A 19429-nucleotide genomic window follows, 5' to 3' on the forward strand; every position below is an offset into this window, starting at 1 on the left:
TGTGTACTTTTGGTTTTTCTTGCCTAAGTGTATGACTTTACTTTTCTCTACGTTGAATTTAATTTTGTTAGATATGGCCCAGTGTTCTAGTCTGTCAAGATCCATCTGTATTTTGAGCCTATCTTCTTGGGTGTTAGCTATTCCTGCCAGCTTAGTATCATCTGCAAATTTGGTAAGTTCCCCTTCTATTCCCTCATCTAAGTCATTAATGAAGATATTGGAGTATACTGGGCCTAAGATAGAACCTTGTGGCACCCCACTGCTTACTTCCCTCCATGTAGACTTAGACCCATTAAGGACTACTCGTTGAGTATGGTTTGTCAGCCAATTGCAAGTCCATCTAGTGGTGGTGCTATCTATTCCACTTTTTTCTAGCTTACCAAGAAGTAGGTTGTGGTCTACTTTGTCGAATGCCTTGCTGAAATCTAAATATATTATGTCTGCAGTATTTCGCTGGTCTACTAATTTAGTCACTATGTTGAAGAATGAAATAAGTTTGGCATGGTTTGGCATGATCTGTTTTTACAAACCCGTTCTGACTGTTAATTATTACTAGATGTTGGCAGATCTGTTTTTTATTATCTTTTCCAGTATCTCCCCATAGGGACTACTCAGAGGGCTGAAAAAAGTGAATTATGATCGGTCCTTGCACTTATGACTGGTCCTTGCACTTATGACTGGTCCTTGTATTTTACATTTTATGACCTGATAAGTCACATGGTCATTAAGTGAATCCGGCTTCCCCGTGGACTTCGTTGGTTAGGTTGCAAAAGGGGATTGCGTGACTCTGGGACACTGAGACCATCATAAGTAAGATTCAGTTGCCAAGCATCCGAGTTTGGATACCTGACCATGGGGATGCTGCGACGGTCATTAAGTGTGAAAAACAGTAATAAGTCCCTTTTTCCAGTGCCATTGAAACTTGAATGGTCGCTAAGTCAGTCACACAATTATTAAGTGAATCTGACTTCCCCGAATCTCCGTTGTAAGCAAGACAGCTGTTCAGTGAGCTTTCGCCCACTTTATGACCTTTTTTCCACAGCTGTTAAGTGGATCATTGTTTAAGTCTTTCAGACGATGGTTAAGCGAAGCTGGCTCTCCAGAGACTTTGCTTGTCAGACGGTTGCAAAAAGGAGATCACATCACAAGACCCCAGGGCCCTGCGACTGTCATAAATGAGAGTCAGTTGCTATGCATCTTTGTACACCATCAAATTGGAAAACAGTACAGGTAATCTTCAACTTACGATTGTATCATATAGTGACCGTTCAAAGTTGCAATGCCACTGTTGACAATTTTTCACACTTATGACCATTGCACCATTCCAATGGTCATGTGATTTACAGTTGGATGCACAGCAACTGATTTACATTTATGACAGTCCCTATCAGATCCATGTATCTGTCATTTCTTCAATGGAAGAAGAAAAGGGGAGGGGAGACTGATAAAGAAATCCTTCTTGATGTAACCTGAATATATTTAATCTTATATCGAATTTGTATAGGTACACATGATACAATGGAGAGATGAAACCCAGATGGCCAGAACCTATCACCTCTGTGAGAGACAGCCAGAAGATGAAGAGACCATAACAATTCCACAGTGAGATGTGTCCTGGGAAACTCTGAAAAAGATCATTCTAAAAAGGGAGTGGGGGGAATTAGGTATGCCCGGGGAAACTCTGAAAAAGATCGTTCTAAAAAGGAGGTGTGGGGGGGAATTAACATGTTGGCTCTTGGATTCTGAATACACATCAGAATAAGGGGAGGGGTTTTAAAGTCCCTTATCTATCTCTGCATGCTTGAGAGACCTTAGACGCTGCTTTTGACCCCTGCATGAATTGTCTCATCTCAATAAAGGATTCCTTTTTGATACATCTTTAGAAGTTCATTCTAGTTGATTGAAAGGGAAAAGTTCTGTAGCCTGACATAAAGCAGCATCTGCAATAGAGGTCAGCCCGGAGAGGATTTTTTTTAAAAAAAAACCTTCACTCTACCGAGGGGACCCTGCAAAAAAAGTAAAATGTCTGAGTACAGCAAGGACCAAGGGGAAGCCGAATGCTGGGGAGAAACGTTGGGAGTTACCCAGCCAGATACTGACTCGGTGCACCCCATCGAAGATAGCGAAGCTGCCTACAAAATCTCCACAAAGCCCCAGTGGTCTATAGGCATAGGAAAGAGAGACAGCTGGGACGGAAGAACCAGGGGATTAACCCTCACCTGGGGTAATTGTAAACCCGGGTGGAAATTGGAGCTGGAGGCCCTATCGGATCAGGAGCCACTGGCTGACAACCGACTGAGATGGTACATAAATTGCCACGTGAGGGAAGCCCTGCAGAACCTTGAAGTGAGGGATGCACCAGGACGCCAACGCAGGAGAGCGAGGGAACCAGAAAATGAGAGAACCCGAGCCACCACCCGGATTCAGCTGAGAATGATTGGGCAGTGGGACAAGCTGAAGAACCAGCATCCATACCAGGTACCCAAACCCTAAATGCCCCAGAACAGAGGATTAACCCTGGCCAACCCAGAGACATACAACTGCAGAGGAAGGTCCCACCCTGGGAGTAAAATTCAATGGGGACCCCCAGAAACTGGGATTTTTCCTGGCGCAAGTCCTCACGTACATGAAGAATATGGGAAGAATTTCCCAACCCAGGGATCCCGAGTACGAGTCGTCACCCTGGCTCTTGAAGGGGCAGCAGCCAGATGGATGGTGACGCTCCACAACATCAATGCCCCAGAATTAAGGAACCTCAACTGCGCCACCACTTCGAAGACCCTCTCGCCAATAGAAAAGCCCGAGACCGCATCAGAGTCGTAAAGCAAGGCCGTCACCCAGTAGCTGAATACACCGAGGAATTTCGTGACCTGGCTGGCCAAGTCGACTGGCCAGAGGATATCCTAGTCTGTTGGTTCAAAGATGGACTAAATGACGACCTATACGCTGCCTGCCTGGCCCGTGAGGCCCCAAACCTCCTGCATGAATGGTACATGATGGCAGAGGAGGCAGAGATAGACATGACTCGTAACCGGTACTGCAGTGGCAAGTCTTGGAAAAGATCCCCACCCCAGGGGAAACAGGAAGTTTTCAAACCCCAAACCACCATGACTCCAAGAACGTCTGGTTGCTTTAAGTGTGGAAAGGAGAGACACTGCGCAGCAGAATGCCATTCGAAAACCTCTGCCAGAAAGCCAGACCACCCATCGGGGGGAAACCTGGAACATCCAGCCCTCAAGGAAAGGAGACTGGCCTGAGAGGCTCAGTAGCTGTGGGATTCCGATCCCCCCCAACCCAGAGGAAGAATCGCCAATGCTCCAAGGGGACCTGAGCCAGTCTGAAAGCGATCTGGAAGACGACCCGCTGGTAAACAACCCAATTGAACCAATCAATCTACCCCTAAGACTGTTTATCCCCAGCCGAGGGAAGGGGGAGAAAGTTGCAGTGTTGCTAAATTCAGGATGCACCTGACACCTAATAAATCCCTCCCTTGCAGAGAAATTGGGGATCCAACTGAAAGAAATGGAAAATCCCATCGCTTTCTGCCAATTAGATGGAACTATAGCGGGGGGGGGGGGGCAGCTAGGTTTACCACAGAACCATTGAAAATAAGACTAGGGAACCATAGTGAGATGCTCACATTCACTGTAGCCCCAGGAAAGGAAGAGCTGCTAGTCCTAGGTCTCACATGGCTGCGGAAATGGAATCCAAAAATAAATTGGAGGAGAGGAACCGTACAATTCCAGAGAGATGTAGTATTTGCAAATAGTTGAGAGGAAAGGATAAAGAAAGGAACAGAGAACAGAGAGTCAGCCATGACCGGACAGTCGATTGAACCCATTAACATCTCCAATGAGTACCAGGATCTGGCTCAAGTATTCAGCGAGGAAGCTTGTGATGAACTCCCACCCCATCGCGCCACAGGCTGCACTATCGAAATCCTACCAGGGGCTAAACTCCCAAAACCATAAATGTACTGCATGTCTCCCAAAGAACTAAAAGAACTCAGAGCATTTATCAATAAAAATTTAAAAAGGGGTTTCATCGAACCCACCCGACCAAAAATAGCTGCCCCAGTATTATTCCACAAAAAGAAAGATGGCTCCGTATGCTTGTGTGTTAATGACAAAAATTTAAACACAATTTGCATAGAGAATATGTAGCCACTCCACCTCATGAAGGACCTGTTAGCCCACCTCTCGAAAGGAATTTTTTTTTCAAAGTTAGACCTATGAGAGGCATATTACTGCATAAGAATAAAGGAAGGGAATGAGTGGAAGACAGCTTTTAACACACCATTGGGATGCTACCAATTTAAAGTGCTCCCCTTTGGACTGCAAGGACCACCTGCCGTGTTTATGCAATTGATCAATGAAACCCTTCATGAATTTTTATATAAAGGAGTTCTGGTGTATTTTGATGATATTTTAATCTACACGGAAATGATGGAAGAACACATCAAGCTACTCCGTGCAGTCCTCACAAAACTCTTAGATGCTAAACTATATGCAAAACTCTCTAAATGCGAATTCCACCAAGAAAAAATTGACTACTTGGGGTATAGAATATCCCACGAGGAAATAGAGATGGACCCACAGAAAGTAAAAGCAGTCATGGACTGGGACCCACCTCATACACGCAAGCAACTGCAAAGCTTCCTGGGGTTTGCGAACTTTTATCGCCAGTTCATTCCAGCTTTTGCAAACATTGCCCTCCCTATGACAAACTTCCTAAAAATGAATGGGGGGGGGGAGAAACCCAAACCAAGGCAACCCCTTATCTGGACAATGGAATGCCAAGCGGCATTCGAAAAACTCAAATGTCTATTCTCAGCAGAACCAGTCCTTAAGTACCCAGATCCCGAACAACCTTTTGTCATCCAAGCAGATGCTAGTGATGTTGCAGTTGGAGCAGTCCTCCTCCAAAAGAATGGAAATGGACAATTATAGCCATGCACTTATACATCTAAAAAACTGATGGAAACCGAGCAAAGATGCCATATGGGAGAAAGAGGTATATGCTGTATGGTGGGCAATGCTCACATGGAGACATTTCCTGGAAAGAAACCAAATCCCCTTTGAAGTGTGGACTGATCACAAAAATCTGGAAGCCCTGAGAAATCCATGGAAACTCTCCAAAAAACAAGCAAGGTGGGCTCAATATTTTGAATGGTTTAATTTCACTCTCAAATATTTTCCTGGGAGAAAGAACTTCTTAGCAGATGCACTGTCCAGAAAACCCCAATACAACAGCAAAAAGATTGAGGTTATAAAACCAATGATCCAACCAACCCAACTAAGCAGACAAAGTTATCACCTGGGCACAAGAGAAAAGAAAATCATCACTGACTGAAGACACAATGACGTCAATATTTAAGGAGGCACTACTTAAGGATGACTGGCTCCAGGCTAACAAAAACATTTGTTTAATCAAAGATAGACTGGACTGGGTAGAAAACAAACTTTATGTCCCTGCAAGCCAGAGAATGGACCTCATGAAACACTGTCACGACTCCAAAATAGCGGGATACTTTGGGTTTGTAAAAACCTTGCACCTCATCAAAAGACAATTTTGGTGGTCGTCTCTCAAAAAGGACATTGAAAACTATGTTGTGAGCTGCCCCACCTGTGTTGCCGCAAAGAGAAGACAAGAAAAATCTCCTGGACCTTTACAAGCAGTAGCAGACTCTTCTGCACCCTGGGAAGAGATCTCTATGGACTTTATAGTGGAGCTTACCGAAAGTGCTGGAAATACTGTCATTTGGGTTGTAACTGATCTTTTTTCCAAACAGGTTCACTTTATTCCATGCCAAATGATCCCAACTGCCAAGGCATTGGCAAAGATGTTTCTAATACACATTTATCACCTTCATGGAGCTCCCCAGCGGATTATCTCAGATAGGCGTGTTCAGTTCACATCCAAATTTTGGCGGGTGTTTTTAAACCTATTAGGCTTCACTCAGGGGTTATCGTCATCAAATCATCCCCAGACAAATGGGTTTTTTGAACGTTCGAACAGCGTATTAGAACAATATTTAAGATGTTTTATTAATTACCAACAGGACAATTGGACTGACCTTCTTCCTTTTGCAGAAGTAGCTGTTAGGAATAACATGGTTACCTAACTTAGTTTGGGTAAAATAATATATATAAACTATGTTAGTGAGTTTAAGTGTGTGTATCACTTTAACTGTAAAACATGTATTTTGGGTGCGGTTGTAAAATCACCATAAGAGGGAGCAGGAGAGATCACTGTTTGCTGGCTTTTACTGGATTGCTGACAATGATGGATTGACGGTGATAACTGCGTGTTTTCCCTGCTATTGCTGAACAAAGTGCACAATTCCTAGAACATGTAGGATGGGAAAAACTGGAACAAGATTCAAGTAAGGAAGTAATTATAGAAACCTACAAAAGACCAAATCAGTAATAAGAAGAGTGCAATTAAAGAGGAAGTACATGAAGAGCATATAGGACCAGAACAGGAAGAAATACCAGAAGAGGAAGAAATAGATAACCAGGAACAGGTAGTACATGAAAGTCCACCTGTAAGCCCTGTAATACCTAGACATTTTACACGTGTAACCAGACCACCTGATAGGTATCAAGCAAGTGTAGTTTGCCAAGTTAGTAAAGTTCCAACTACTGTTGAAGAACTTAGGATGTATCCTGCAAAGGAACAGGAAAATTGGCATAAGGCAATGGAGAAGGAACTAAATTCATTAAAGGAAATGAAAGTTTATGAAAATGCCAAATTACCTCCAGAAAAGTCCATTGGCTGCAAATGAATATTTAAATTAAAAACAGGTAAAAATGGGACTGTTACCCATAAGGCTAGGTTGGTAGCTCAAGGATTTAATCAAACTGCATATGATTATGATGAAGTATTTGCACCGAGTCTAAAAGCAACAACCTTGAGAGCAGCTTTAGTGTGGGCAGCTAAGAAGAATTATATTATAAATCACTTAGATGTAGAAACTGCCTATCTGCATGCACCATTGCAGCACACTATATATTTAAAGAAACCTAGAGGAATTAAGGATGGTAAAAATAATAATGACTGTTGGAAACTTAAAAAGAGTCTCTATGGATTAAAACAATCTGGTTATGAATGGAACCAATATATTGTTAAGGAGTTAAACAATATAGGGTTTAAAGCAGATTTAGCTGATCCATGTTTATTTAAGAGAGAGACTAATGGAACAGTATCATTATTATTGTTGTTTACAGATGAAATTGCTTTAATTACAAAGACTAATAATGAAGCTACTGAAATAATATCATTATTAGGTAAGAGGATAAAATTAAAGCAATTAGGAGAGATAAGACAGTATTTAGGATTGACAATAAACAAAACCAAGAGTGGCTTTAAGATATCTCAAGAGGATAAAATTTACCAATTGCTAAAAATGTATAAAATGGAACTTTGTAAGCCGGCTAAAACTCCAATGAGTCAGGAATTTTGCCGAACTGATGCTCAAAGTTCAAAATTCGATAAGACTATTTATCAGTCATTAATTGGTAGTTTATCGTATATTAGCAATTGGTCAAGGCCAGACATTGCATATGGCGTTAATCAATTGGCAAGATTCAACGCTGAACCCACTGAACGTCACTGGCAAGCGCTAAAGCGTATATTAAGGTATCTTAAAAAGACAATGCACTATGCATTGTATTTGGAGCCAAAAGATAATTTGATTTTAAGTGCATATGCTGATGCAAGTTTTGCAACAGACATAAACACTAGGAAATCAACTTCAGGTACGGCTATACTATTAGGTAAAGCACTGATTGGTTGGAGATCAATAAGACAGCAACACATAAGTATGTCCACAATGGAAGCAGAATTTTCATGTCTATCTTTATTATGCACTGATTTAATTCTGCATAAACAGTTGTTATTAGATATGGGAATAACTGTTAATGATGCCATTGTAGTGTATGAGGACAATCAAGCAGCCATACAGTTGGCTACAAATATTGCTGTAAAAACGAGATCTAAGCATACAGATCTTAGATATTTGAATGTAAGGCAATCTGTAAAAAATGGTTTAATAAGACTGGAATATTGCATGACTGAAGAAAACATTGCTGATGGATTTACAAAAGCCCAAGGTTCAGTCAAATACAAAGAAAATTGTGACAACTATGGATTAAAGTTGTAAATAGATATATATGTTATTATATTACCCAAAAGGGGAGAATGTTAGGAATAACATGGTTACCTAACTTAGTTTGGGTAAAATAATATATATAAACTATGTTAGTGAGTTTAAGTGTGTGTATCACTTTAACTGTAAAACATGTATTTTGGGTGCAGTTGTAAAATTACCATAAGAGGGAGCAAGAGAGATCAGTTTGCTGGCTTTTACTGGATTGCTGACAATGATGGATTGATGGTGATAACTGCGTGTTTTCCCTGCTATTCCTGAACGAAGAAAAGAGGTTTGATTTTCTTCATATCTCTACTGCAAAAAGAGATATATTACTGGACTGATTATTTGTAAGTTTACTGACCTCTTTTTCGACACTGGACTTTGCTAATGGATAATCCCCGGACGGACTGAAATAAGTGTATGATATATGGACTGTTTGACTATGTTAATAACTCTTACTGGAATAAAAACTATTTAACTGGCACAGTGTATCTGATTTACTGAGTGTAAACTACAACAACGTTTATCTCACATATCTGCCTGCCTGCCTGACTACCGTTGCACATTCTGCTAGGGTGTATATCCCTAACAGTAGCATACAATAACTCAGTCCATAGCAGCACGGGGTTCACCCCATTCCAGGTAGCTACAGGCCAAGAATTCAACGCCATGCTGGAACTACCCACCAAAGAACCTGAAATCCCCTCCCTTAAGGTGTGAATAAATAACTTGCATGCCACGTGGCCAATGGTAAGATTAGCATTACAGGAAGCTAGAGCAGCTTTTAAAGTTCAAGCGGACAAAAAACACTGCGATCCTAAACCTTTCAAGATTGGGGACCGTATATATTTGTCCACAAAATTCTTAAAATCATTACAAACCTCTAAGAAACTAGGGCCAAAATTCATTGGCCCATTCCCCATCTCCAAAATTATTAACCCTGTGACAGGAGAGCTTCTAAAAAGGGGGTCGGGGGGGGGGAATTAACATGTTGGCTCTTTGTTTTACTAAATAAGGGGAGGGGTTTTAAACTTCCTTATCTATCTCTGCATGCCTGAGAGATCTTAGACGCTGCATTTGACCCCTACATGAATTGTCTCATCTCAATAAAGGATTTCTTTTTGATACATTTTGATACGTCTTCAGAAGTTCATTCTAGTTGATTGAATGGGAAAAGTTCTGTAGCCTGACAGTCCCATCATAAGGTACACCCCATGGAATTACATGACCACCTAACACCCAGTCACATGACCACCTAGCCATACCCACAGTCACATTACCATCCAGCCCTGCCCACTTTCAGCCTTCAAGAATCTTTTCTTTCACTGTCTTTCCAGTTGCCATAGTAACAGGGGGGAGGAGACATTGTACACATCACAGATTGGATGGACTGTTTGAATTATTGTGGGTGGGAATGCTGCCATGACTTTGTAAATGTGATTTCCACGCCTAAACTCTCAGATCTCAAATTCTTTTGATGCTACAACTTGATTTCCAGTAAAAGCTCTTTTCTTTATAACAATGGAGTCTAAGAGTGTTTTCCTTGGATTTTGAATGGAGCACTATCTGACATTATTTGAGATCTCAGTTTTACCAGCCCACCCGGAGAATTAACATTCTATCTTCTGAGGGGGTCTGAAAAACAATGTCTAACTCAGCTAGTGACCAAGAAGATTTGGGAGTTGCTGGAAGGACAACCTCCCTGCTCCTTGATGCTGCAGAGGAGGCCAAGCTGCTGGCAGGTCTGCACCTCAAAGAGAAACTGGTGGGCCAACCCAAATAGTCCTTGGGAGTTGGATAGAAAGAACCGGAGGAACCCCCTCCCCCCCAGGGTGATGACTACCAGACACTGTCGGGGAGAAGAGGCTTGGCAGGAGCAACAGAAGAGGAATCTTCTGCTAGCACAAGCCTTAAATCTCTTAAATGAAGCTGTGGGAGGAAGCCAACCCATTGAAAGGTATAAATTGCTGATTCTGGGAGAGAGTAGGGGGAGGCAGCAGTGAAGAATCTGGGAGACAGTAGGGGGAGGCAGCAGCACTGGGAGCCCATCCATCCATCCCCATAAATCAACATGGGCCAGTTCAAGCGGCAGCTGCCACCCAAGGGCCCCCAGCGGAGGGAGCAGTTCCAAGAAGGTGTCGAATTCCGAAGATGCCTCTGTTGGAAGTAAAGTATGGGGGGATCCCAAAGAATTAGGTTTGTTCCTAGCCCAAGTTTGGAACCATATGGAAGATTATGGTGATGGTTTTTCATCAGAAGCAGCTAAAGTGAGATGTGTCACCAGGGCTTTAGAAGGAACTGCTGCAAAGTGAATGGTGACATTACATAATGATAATGCCCCTCAATTGATGAACTATAACCTGTTCATGGCAACATTACGTGCCAGATTTGAGGATCCACTGGCTGAACATAAGGCTAGGATTAGAATGAAAACCATAAATCGGTGGGGAGGTCTGTGGCCGAATACACCCAGGAATTTAGAGAACTGGCATGCCCTATTTGAGGCTGGACCCAAGGAGCCCTGATAGAAGTGTTCAAAGATGGGCTGAATGAAGATGTTTATCAAAGCTGCATCTCCAGAAAAGACCCGAGTGATCTGCAACTCTGGTACATGTTAGCAGTGGAGGTGGAAATCGATCTGACCCAAAACAGATGCAGGGGTGGCCTCGGTTGGAGCAAGCTCTCTACCACCAACCCTTGACAGCCTCAAAAGGGAGGATTGACAGTGAAACCCCAAACCACAGCATGCTTCTAATGTGGGAAGGAAGGTCACCGGGCTGCAGATTGCCATGCTAAGTTGGAGCCAAAGGGGGTGTTGGCGGGAGGAAAAAAAGTGGAAAAAACCACAGCCAATCCACGCAAAACTGCACTGAAAATGGAGGAGGTTGTAGAATTCGCCCCTCCAAAGGGAGAGGAGCTGAGAACTCCAACCTCTTCTGGCGAGAGTGAATCTGACTCTGATGACGATCCTCTGGTAAGTCCAAAGAGGGGCCCCATGACTATCCCAGTGAAATTAAGGGTACTTGCTTCTGGAACCCAAGGGAAAGTGTTGGTCTTGCTAGACTCTGGGTGCACTAGATATGTCATCAGCTCAGAAGTCATAGAGAAGTTGAGATTAAGACTAACTTTAAAAACTCCCATAGCGTTTTGCCAACTAGATGGATCAGTAGCTGAGGGTGGCCCTGCGCACTTCATAATGGAACCAGTGGAAATGACGATGGGGAGACATCAAGAGACTTTGTGTTTTATTGTTGACCCTGGGATGAAACACCCCTCCCTTACTAATAGCTCTGGCTCCGGAAGTGGAATCCCCAAGTGGATTGGAGGAAGGGGTCATTGCGCATACGCACTGACCAACCACTGGAAGGGGAGGAGCTGTCTCAAATGAAATCACAGAATTCCACAGAGTTGGCATCCATGGGTAGCGAAAGCATGGTGGGGGAGGAAAAAAATATCTGAAGAATATTAGGACTTAAAAGAGGTTTTTAATGAAAAGGCACCAGATGAGCTCCCCCCTCATCGCCCAACAGATTGCAGTATCGAGATTCTGCCGGGGGTGAAGCTCCCTAAGCTTAAATTGTATTCGATGACACCGTGAGAGCTAGAAGAACTGCTGTTGTTTGTCAATAAGAACCTTGAACGAGGTTTCATACAACCTGCTAGGCCTCGAGTGGTGGCCCCAGTGTTAGTCCGAGAAAAGAAAGATGGCTCTGTTAGTTTGTGTTGATTATCAAAATTTAAATGGGATTTGCGTAGAGAATGTGTACTTACTTCCCTTAATGAAGGAGATGTTGGCTCACCTGGCCAAAGGGAAAATTTTCATTAAATTTGATTTGAGAGAAGCTTACTACCGAGTTCAAATTAAGGAGAGGCATTAATGGAAAATGGCCTTCAATTGCCCTTTGGGATGTTTTCAATTCAACATTCTCCCATTTGGCCTGCAGGGGGCTCCTGCTGTATTCATGCAACTGATAAATGAGGTTCTGCATGAACATTTGTACAAATGGGTGCTGGTTTATCTTCATGATATACTTATCTACAAATAAACTTTTGAGGAGCACATGAAATTAGTAATGTCAGCCTTCAAGATTTTCTTCCTTTGCTTTGCATCTTTTGGCTGTCATAAATAATGGGGGGAGGAGGGGGGACATGGTTATGGGAAGCGAGCTGGAGGTGTTACAAAACAGAACTGTATAAGTTGGGGGGGGAGATTCTTGCTTAGGCGTCTATCCTATGCTATGCACAGCCGCAACTCTTTATCAAAATATGTCAAGGCTGGACCCAAGGACAGAGGCCTCATCACCACCTGGAGTTGCCCACACAACTTTTAATTGGATGAGCCAATTGAACTATTGGGGGTTGGGAACGTTGCCATCACTTTGTATATGTGATTTACGTGCTCATTTTCTCAGATTCAGAATTCTTTTGTTGCTACCACTTGACTTCCAGTAAAAGATATCTTTTCTCTAATTAATGGAGTTTAAGTATTTCTTTCTTGGATTTTGAATGGAGAACCATCTGACAAGTATGGTCAGTTTTGAAAAAATTTCGAGCAGGCGAACTATACGCAAAATTGTCCGTGTGGAATTTCATCAAGAGAAGATTGACTATTTAGGTTACCGCATATCACACGATGGCATAGAAATGGACCTGGAGAAAGTCCGGGCCATTTTGGAATGGGCTTCTCCTCGCAAAGCAATTGCAAAGTTTTCTGGGATTTGCTAATTTTTACCGTCAGTTTATTCCAGCATTTTCAAAGATTGCACTGCCTATTACAAACCTCCTAAAGACGAAGGGAGAGTTGAAACCACAACCTGTTGGAGTGGTCCATGGAATGCCAAGCGGATTTTGAAAAGCTAAAATGACTCTCTGCGCCGAACCGGTCCTAAAACACCCAGAGATGGACGCCCCTTTCGTGATCCAAGCCGATGTAAGTGAGGCAGTGGGGGCAGTGCTACTGCAAGCAAACAAGACTGGAACTTTGAAACCTTGTGCTTACCCCTCCTGTAAACTAACTGAGAAAGAAAGAAGATGGGCTATTTGGGAAAAGGAAGCTTTTGTTGTCCATTGGGCTTTATTAACCTGGAGGCATTTTCTTGAGGGGCAAAACACCCCTTTGAGGTGTGGACGGATCATAAAAACTTGGAGTATCTAAAAACACCTCAAAAATTGTCACCTAAGCAAGTCCGCTGAGCACAATACTTTACATGGTTTAATGAAGGGGGGGGGGAATTTTATGGCGGATGCGTTATCTAGGTTACCCTAATATAAAAGTATCTGGCCAGAAATGATCCGTCCTATTGTCCTGACTAGGCATTTGGTGGTTCCAATGGTTACTAGAGCCCAGTAAAAGGGAGATGTCAATCTTTCCAAGGACTTGACCTCACAGTTAAAGGAAGCTCTAAAACTAGATGATTGGTTCCTGACCCACTCAAATGACTGTATGATTAGAGATGGTCTGGCATGGGTGGGGGCCAAATTATATGTACCAGCTAACCTGAGAAGGCCCATTTTAAAGCAAGCCCACGATTCAAAACCTGCTGGACATTTCAGATTCGTGAAAACCTTACATTTGGTCAAACGGCAATTCTGGTGGCACTATCTGACACCCACCCAGTCACATGACCCAGCCACACCCACCCAGTCACATGACCACCCAGCCATGCCCACAGAACTGTAAAAAAGTTTGAATCCCACCTCTGATCTTGCCCCAACCACATCAGGAATTTTCCACCCTCACTGTTTGTTTCAAGACTCCCATTGCTTTCCTTATGCCCCCTAATACCCCTGATACCACCAACAATAAATTAGTCATACATGCACCCAGAATCTCTCATTGGTAACATACATGTTACTGTACATAAATTCCAGCAATGTGAATTTCCTAGGAAGTTCATGAAAAAGGCTAACTATGGTTGTATAACAGAAGTTCATAAAAAGTTCATATTATATACATTTTATATGTAGGCCTTCTATATTCATAGCTAATATTTGTGATATATCCATAACATATTACATAAAATATATAACAAAACGCCCAATTCTTAGATGTTTCTGTCTCTCTCTTAAGACAGCTTCAACCATCTCAAAGCTTCTTCCAATCTGTCCAGCACATGCCATCTGTTTGTCTACTAGCTGAAGGTAGAGAATAAAAGTAACCAACTTTCCCCCTACAACATGTGGGTGCTTCTAAGACAGGCTTTCTTCGTTAGGTGGCCTTAGGAATGCTAGTTTAATTTAATAAAGAGTTTAGATCAGAGGTCTCATTCTCGCGGCCCGCGGGCCAATTGCGGCCCGCAGGATGATATCCTGTGGCCCCCACCGTGATATGAAAGTATAATATTAGTGTATAATATAAATATAAAGTATAATATAAAGTATAATATTATGCGGCCCAGCCTCACCCAGACTCTGCCTCCAGCGGCCCCCAGGTAAATTGTGTTTGAGACCCCTGGTTTAGATCATTGTAAAAGTGGGAACTTTCCTGCAAAACCACTGCTAGTTCTTTAATAAGGATAGGAATGGGAACTAATGGGTCTGTGATACTCAGCATTGTTCTGTTATTTACATAATTGATAGTATACCTTTTCACTACTATTCTCACTTAACTCTAAGCTGTATGCAGACTTCAATAATATCAGGATGGCTTTGCTGTTCCTCTGTTTTTCTATCAAATTTATCACATTAACGTATTTTCAAAATCAACAAAACAAGATAAATCAGAAATAACTCAAGCATTAGGGTGGGGAGGAAAACAAGAAAAGGAACAAAGATGAATATATATTAGAACAATTAAATTTACAATGATATCAAGTTTTTTAAAAATGCAGCCACAACCACATGGAGCCACATATGTTTGGAGAAGACCAGATGTTTCAAGAAACAGATGTAACTCATATAACTAACTATGGCATTTATCTGGCTTGAGTGGCCAAAATTCTTCATGAATCTAGGTGCTAAAAATTGTTAGGATTGTTGTGACAAATCACAAAGTAATTCTGAAAGTTAAGAATATTTTTTTTAAATTTTTGTACTATCTTGTAAATCAAAGATGGGCAATAAATTGCCTTCCATTTCCTCTTAATCTCAGCCAGCATGAGTAATGATGAGTAATTAGTGCAATTTTCCTTTCACAATATCTGGAGGAGAGTGATAAGTGAGTTAGAGGTCATCCCTCAAAATAGATATACTTTTCTTGCCATGTAAATGCCTTTGTCAACAGTAGCAGACTAAAATATGTGTTACAGGAATAATCCATTCCTTTTGAACTACAGAAGCACAGAAGGTAAAAAGAACAGATTTCACATATTAGATTGCAAATGGAATGATAAAACTTGCAATTTGTTGGACAGGAACAACCGATCTGTTCAAGCTACAGGAAAACATTGGCATCTGTAGTTTGAGAGCCACTTGCAATACAGCCTTTGTGGGACATAACAATACTTCCTCAGTAGTTTTATTGTTGTGATGGCTTTAATTTCAAAATTCAAAGAACACTATATACAGTGGAGCCATCTTTCAGCTAAGTTGCTTTCAACTTCACAAAGCAAATGAAGTGATTCCTCCCCACCCCCGCCCTATTCATACAGCTTGCTGTTTACAAACAAAATGCTGTCTAGTGCAAAAAAAAAAAGGCTAGATTGTTGTCAATTCACTTTGTTCCATGAATTCCAACTTCTTCATAAATTTGCATGCCACTTCTCTAAACCAACAGGACCTTCTCACCTTGGGCTGAAGCATGAACCATTCATCAATTTGATTTTCAAAGTTCCAGGAGTCCAAGGGAATCTCTACTTCTCCCAGAAAGCTGTTATGCCCAAATCTGTCATAATGCCAGACAGAAAGTTGCAGAGTCCGAGTCTCAAGCTGCGTGTGGCTAATGACATACTGTTGAGTGAGGATAGAAAAGAAGCATATTTTTAAGGAAAATATTTTTAGGAACCAGCAAATGAGAGTATGGAACTTCTAAGTATATCCAAAGGTATTAACAGATAATAAATGATGCAATATTTTCCCTTCCTACTAGTGCAATTCAAATTATGAAGGGGAAATGCATAAAATATAATTATTCTCCAGAAAACTTGTTTACACGTCTTAAACTATAGTCCTTCCATCTCCTCCTATATGCACATTGATTTTACTCATTAAAATAGATATTACTCATTAAGATAAACATTACTCATAATTAAAATAGAAAGAAAATGAACTGGTGATACTAGATTCTCCAAAAATGATAGAAGTATTTTTATTAAGAAAGTTGTTCTTTAAATTCCACAAGCAAATTTCACATTTTTTTCTCTTTCTTGAATCATATAATTGAAAAACCTTTAAAAAAAAACAAAGTAAATAAATAAATGAGGAGTCCTTCGTGCTCTCTGAGCTCAAGAACTCTTCATTTCAACCCTGAGCTACAAATATTCTCCTTTAAATAAATAAATGGGAAGTAAATGCCCAGGAAGTGCATGAGAGTGCCAACTTAGTCTACATTAGGCAAGGTCCTCAAACAAATTATAAAGGAACATGTCTGTGAGCACTTGGATTTGCATACTGCAATTAGCAGGAGCCAGTGTGGTTTTGTTGCAAAGAAATTGCGCCAATGAACCATGTTTCCTTCTTCAATAATAGAACTGCAGCTCAGTAGATCTGGAATGTTCTCAGGTTGTCAGCAAAGACTTTGACATGATACATATTTTTCTTAATAAAGAGACCATCCACAGTTTTTTTTGGAATTGGATGACACAAACATTTAAAATAAATAAATAATGGAAAATATGGAGTAGAAGATACTACTATTAGATTGTCTGAACAATCTCATTTCATCTTGGAGAAAAGTATCAAGTGAAATACCACAGTGATTATTTTTCACCATATGCAATTCAAATTGTTTATCAGTGACTGAGATGATGGAACTGGATGACATAGGATTTTGTGGATGATACAAATACGGAAGGGTAGATTTTGATGAAACAATAAATTCAAAAATATCTATGCAAAGAGGACTTTGCATAGCCACATAACACATGGATGGGTGATATCGAGGAAGTTCAGGGTTGAAGACTAGAATGGGAAGTTGAAAACATCCCTGAGGAAAGTAGGAGCAAATCAAGCACAACCCAAAAACTAGTTGGACATGTCCAGAGAGTCATCAGAAACACAGCTCAACTCAAGGACATATTTACCATGAAGGTACTATGAAGCATATAATAATTTAAACCAGCCAGCTAGCCAGCCATTAATTTCTTATTTTGACCATAAAGAAAATATTAATAAATATAGTATTGTCCCAGTTCCTACCTTACCTTAAGCATTTCATTGAATTCTGGATCAGTGCTATTAGTTTTGATTTTTGTCTTTCTTTTGCTCTGGCGAGACTTGTCTGGCAGAAGATATGCTTTGACATAACTGCAGAATAAATAATAGATGATTTATCAATTTTGCTAAAAGTTACAACATTGGTATACAAACATGTAGATGTCCAAATACAGAAAATTATTATGTATAACACTGTCAAAATTAAATCAGAGACATCAAAAAGGTTATACTTTAGCTTTATTTGCTCTCTCATGTGTTGTCATACATCATATGTTTTTTGTTTATTTTATGTAGCAAGAGATATATTGGAAATATATACAATTCAAATAAATATATATTTGTGGGTAGATTATATATATAATGGCTGGAACCAGAAGTGGTATTCACCAGGTTTTGACTAGTTCTGGAGAACTCGTAGCGGAAATTTTGAGCAGTTCAGAGAACAGGCAAATACCACTGTTGACTGGCACCACCCCCATTTATTCTCTGCCTCCCGAGTCCCAGTTGATCAGCTGGGTCTTCGTTTGTTGCCCTGCACAGGAAAATGGAGCTGGAAAGCAGGTTAGTGGGATGGGGAGGGAATGGGATTTAGCAGTAACCTTTTCCCAGGAGTGGGGAAGGAATGGGATTTTACAGTATCCGTCCCCTGGAGTGGGGTGGGAATGGAGATTTTACAGTATCCTTCCCCTGCCACGCCCACCAAGCCATGCTCACAGAACCAGTAGTAAAAAGAATTTGAATCCCACCACTGGCGGGATTAGGACTTGTGGGAAATTCCTGCCTTACTATTCAGCCTTTTATTCCTTATTCTCATTCCTTCCTACCATTTGTACCTACTTAGGCAGGTACAAGAGGCTTCAGTGTACCCAGAATTACTTTCACTTATAGAAAACAAGGAAGGAAGGAAACAAGAACACCACAAAATATTGCTATGAATTTTTCTTTCATTCTCCAGTCTTAGTGCACTGAGAGAAATCTTTTATTGAAGAGCCTTCTATTATTTGCAAGAGAATATGGAAGAAAAGCTAAAATACTCTCATTTCCCCCATCATTCACTTTTTGGGGCAGGAGAAGACAGAAAAATTCAGCTTCTTCCTTAAATTGATTGTTTTTACAGTTATAATTGTAGAGAAAAACAAAGGAAGAAAACAATTGCTCCACTCTGGTTCTTTTTTATTGTTACTGAATCACACTACACATGCCAGAACAAAATTGTAGAGAATTATGGTCAGTTTGTCAGAGTATATTCATGAACTGGAATAGAGCATGGTAACAAGGTCAGCCAATGAATAGGCATAGCAACTAAGTCAGCCAATGAGGACTGATTGGAAATTGAAACTGGAAGTACCCTAGGCGTGGCTCTATATTAAGCTCTGCAGCTCTGAAGCTATGTTAAGTTCTAAGTCTGTTTATTGAAATGAAACTGCTTCTCTCCTCTGCTGTATATCTTGTTTGCCTGCTGAACTAAAGTGAAACTGATGTCTGTTTCTGAGCACCTGAATTTCTGCTGAAGCTCTGGACTTGTAACATGTCTACTTATGTTTGAGTTTGCTCTATGTTGGAGAAATCTACAACTGGTTTGTAAAATTTACTTCATGTATTTATAAAGAAGTTAAATGAAGCCTCAGCTATCTGTGTTTATTTTTCTGGAGCTAAATTTACGCTGCAAAACTCTGAAAACAGTTGACAATCAGAACTTAAATTTGCATTTTCTAATTGGAAAGTCTTTAGGATAAGAAAAGAGGAGGATACTAGCACAAGGCATTTAGTGGTAAACATGGGTTTTTCATTTCACCAAAATTAAGTCTCTTCTCCCAGGTAGTGTAGCACTGAAGTTATCAAACTGGAAAAATATTCATATCAGTTCACCATCTCCAGATTGACTGATTTATTATTAAACTTTTATGCGGCCCATCTCACTGAGCCAATTCTAGATTCTAGATTTCACCAACTGAAGCAACT

At 40.9% G+C, this 19429-nt stretch overlaps 1 protein-coding gene across 13 annotated transcripts in view; it reads right to left on the bottom strand.

Moving 5' to 3' along the window:
* Window positions 1-19429, bottom strand: part of SYTL5 (synaptotagmin like 5) — a 226331-nt gene that overhangs the window by 52573 nt on the left and 154329 nt on the right. For all 13 annotated transcript variants that reach the window (XM_087966843.1, XM_087966844.1, XM_087966840.1 and 10 more), the window contains 2 exons: window positions 17455-17557; window positions 15881-16042 (listed from right to left, as the gene is read on the bottom strand). In XM_087966843.1, the coding sequence (XP_087822969.1) occupies window positions 15881-16042; window positions 17455-17557 (265 nt within the window). The remainder of the gene's footprint in view (window positions 1-15880; window positions 16043-17454; window positions 17558-19429) is intronic.

This window comes from Notechis scutatus, chromosome 5 (genome assembly GCF_049901735.1).
Source record: "Notechis scutatus isolate UNSWTSFEM ecotype Mainland chromosome 5, rNotScu1.2, whole genome shotgun sequence".
In the NCBI taxonomy this organism is placed as follows: Eukaryota; Metazoa; Chordata; class Lepidosauria; order Squamata; family Elapidae; genus Notechis; species Notechis scutatus.